The following is a 393-nucleotide window of genomic DNA, read 5'->3' as shown; positions in this document are numbered from 1 at the left end:
GAAATTTGAGCATAGTTTGCATCAATGAAAATGCATACACATTAAAAAACAAAACAAGTGTGACTATAGTGTGACTGTTGGTCTGTTAAAACTAGTGTGTGTTTAGAGTAGAAAAGTGGGATTCTGTGTTTTTGAGCCGAAAATAGTGTTTATGCTCTATGTATCAAAAAGTCTGTGAAGAGTCTCTGCATGCACGCAACGTGCTGCTAGTCGTTAACTAGTCGATAAACATGGTACTGTGCGCCATGTTCACTAGTAGACACTTCAAACACAAAGGCAATGCACAGCAGAGTCTCCTGAGTTTCTCTGTTGGACACCACCTAGCAAGAGAAAGAGGAAAACATTGTGGAGGTTTAGATAGGATTTAAACAGACAGACACACACAGAGACACA

The 393-nt window shown here is 39.7% G+C and overlaps 2 protein-coding genes across 6 annotated transcripts in view; one reads left to right on the top strand and one right to left on the bottom strand.

The window, feature by feature from the left end:
- LOC116692455 (rho-related GTP-binding protein RhoA-C) overlaps positions 1-393 on the top strand; it is a 732,216-nt gene that overhangs the window by 312,098 nt on the left and 419,725 nt on the right. The window lies entirely within an intron of this gene.
- Positions 1-393, bottom strand: part of tead3a (TEA domain family member 3 a) — a 14,521-nt gene that overhangs the window by 1,327 nt on the left and 12,801 nt on the right. For all 5 annotated transcript variants that reach the window (XM_032520754.1, XM_032520757.1, XM_032520756.1 and 2 more), the window contains one exon: positions 1-320. This exon is cut by the window's left edge and continues 1,327 nt beyond it. In XM_032520754.1, coding sequence (XP_032376645.1) covers positions 207-320 — 114 coding nt within the window. In that variant the 3' untranslated portion in view covers positions 1-206. The remainder of the gene's footprint in view (positions 321-393) is intronic.

Source organism: Etheostoma spectabile, chromosome 7 (assembly GCF_008692095.1).
Source record: "Etheostoma spectabile isolate EspeVRDwgs_2016 chromosome 7, UIUC_Espe_1.0, whole genome shotgun sequence".
Taxonomy (NCBI): Eukaryota; Metazoa; Chordata; class Actinopteri; order Perciformes; family Percidae; genus Etheostoma; species Etheostoma spectabile.
This window is presented reverse-complemented; position numbering and strand designations above follow the sequence as displayed.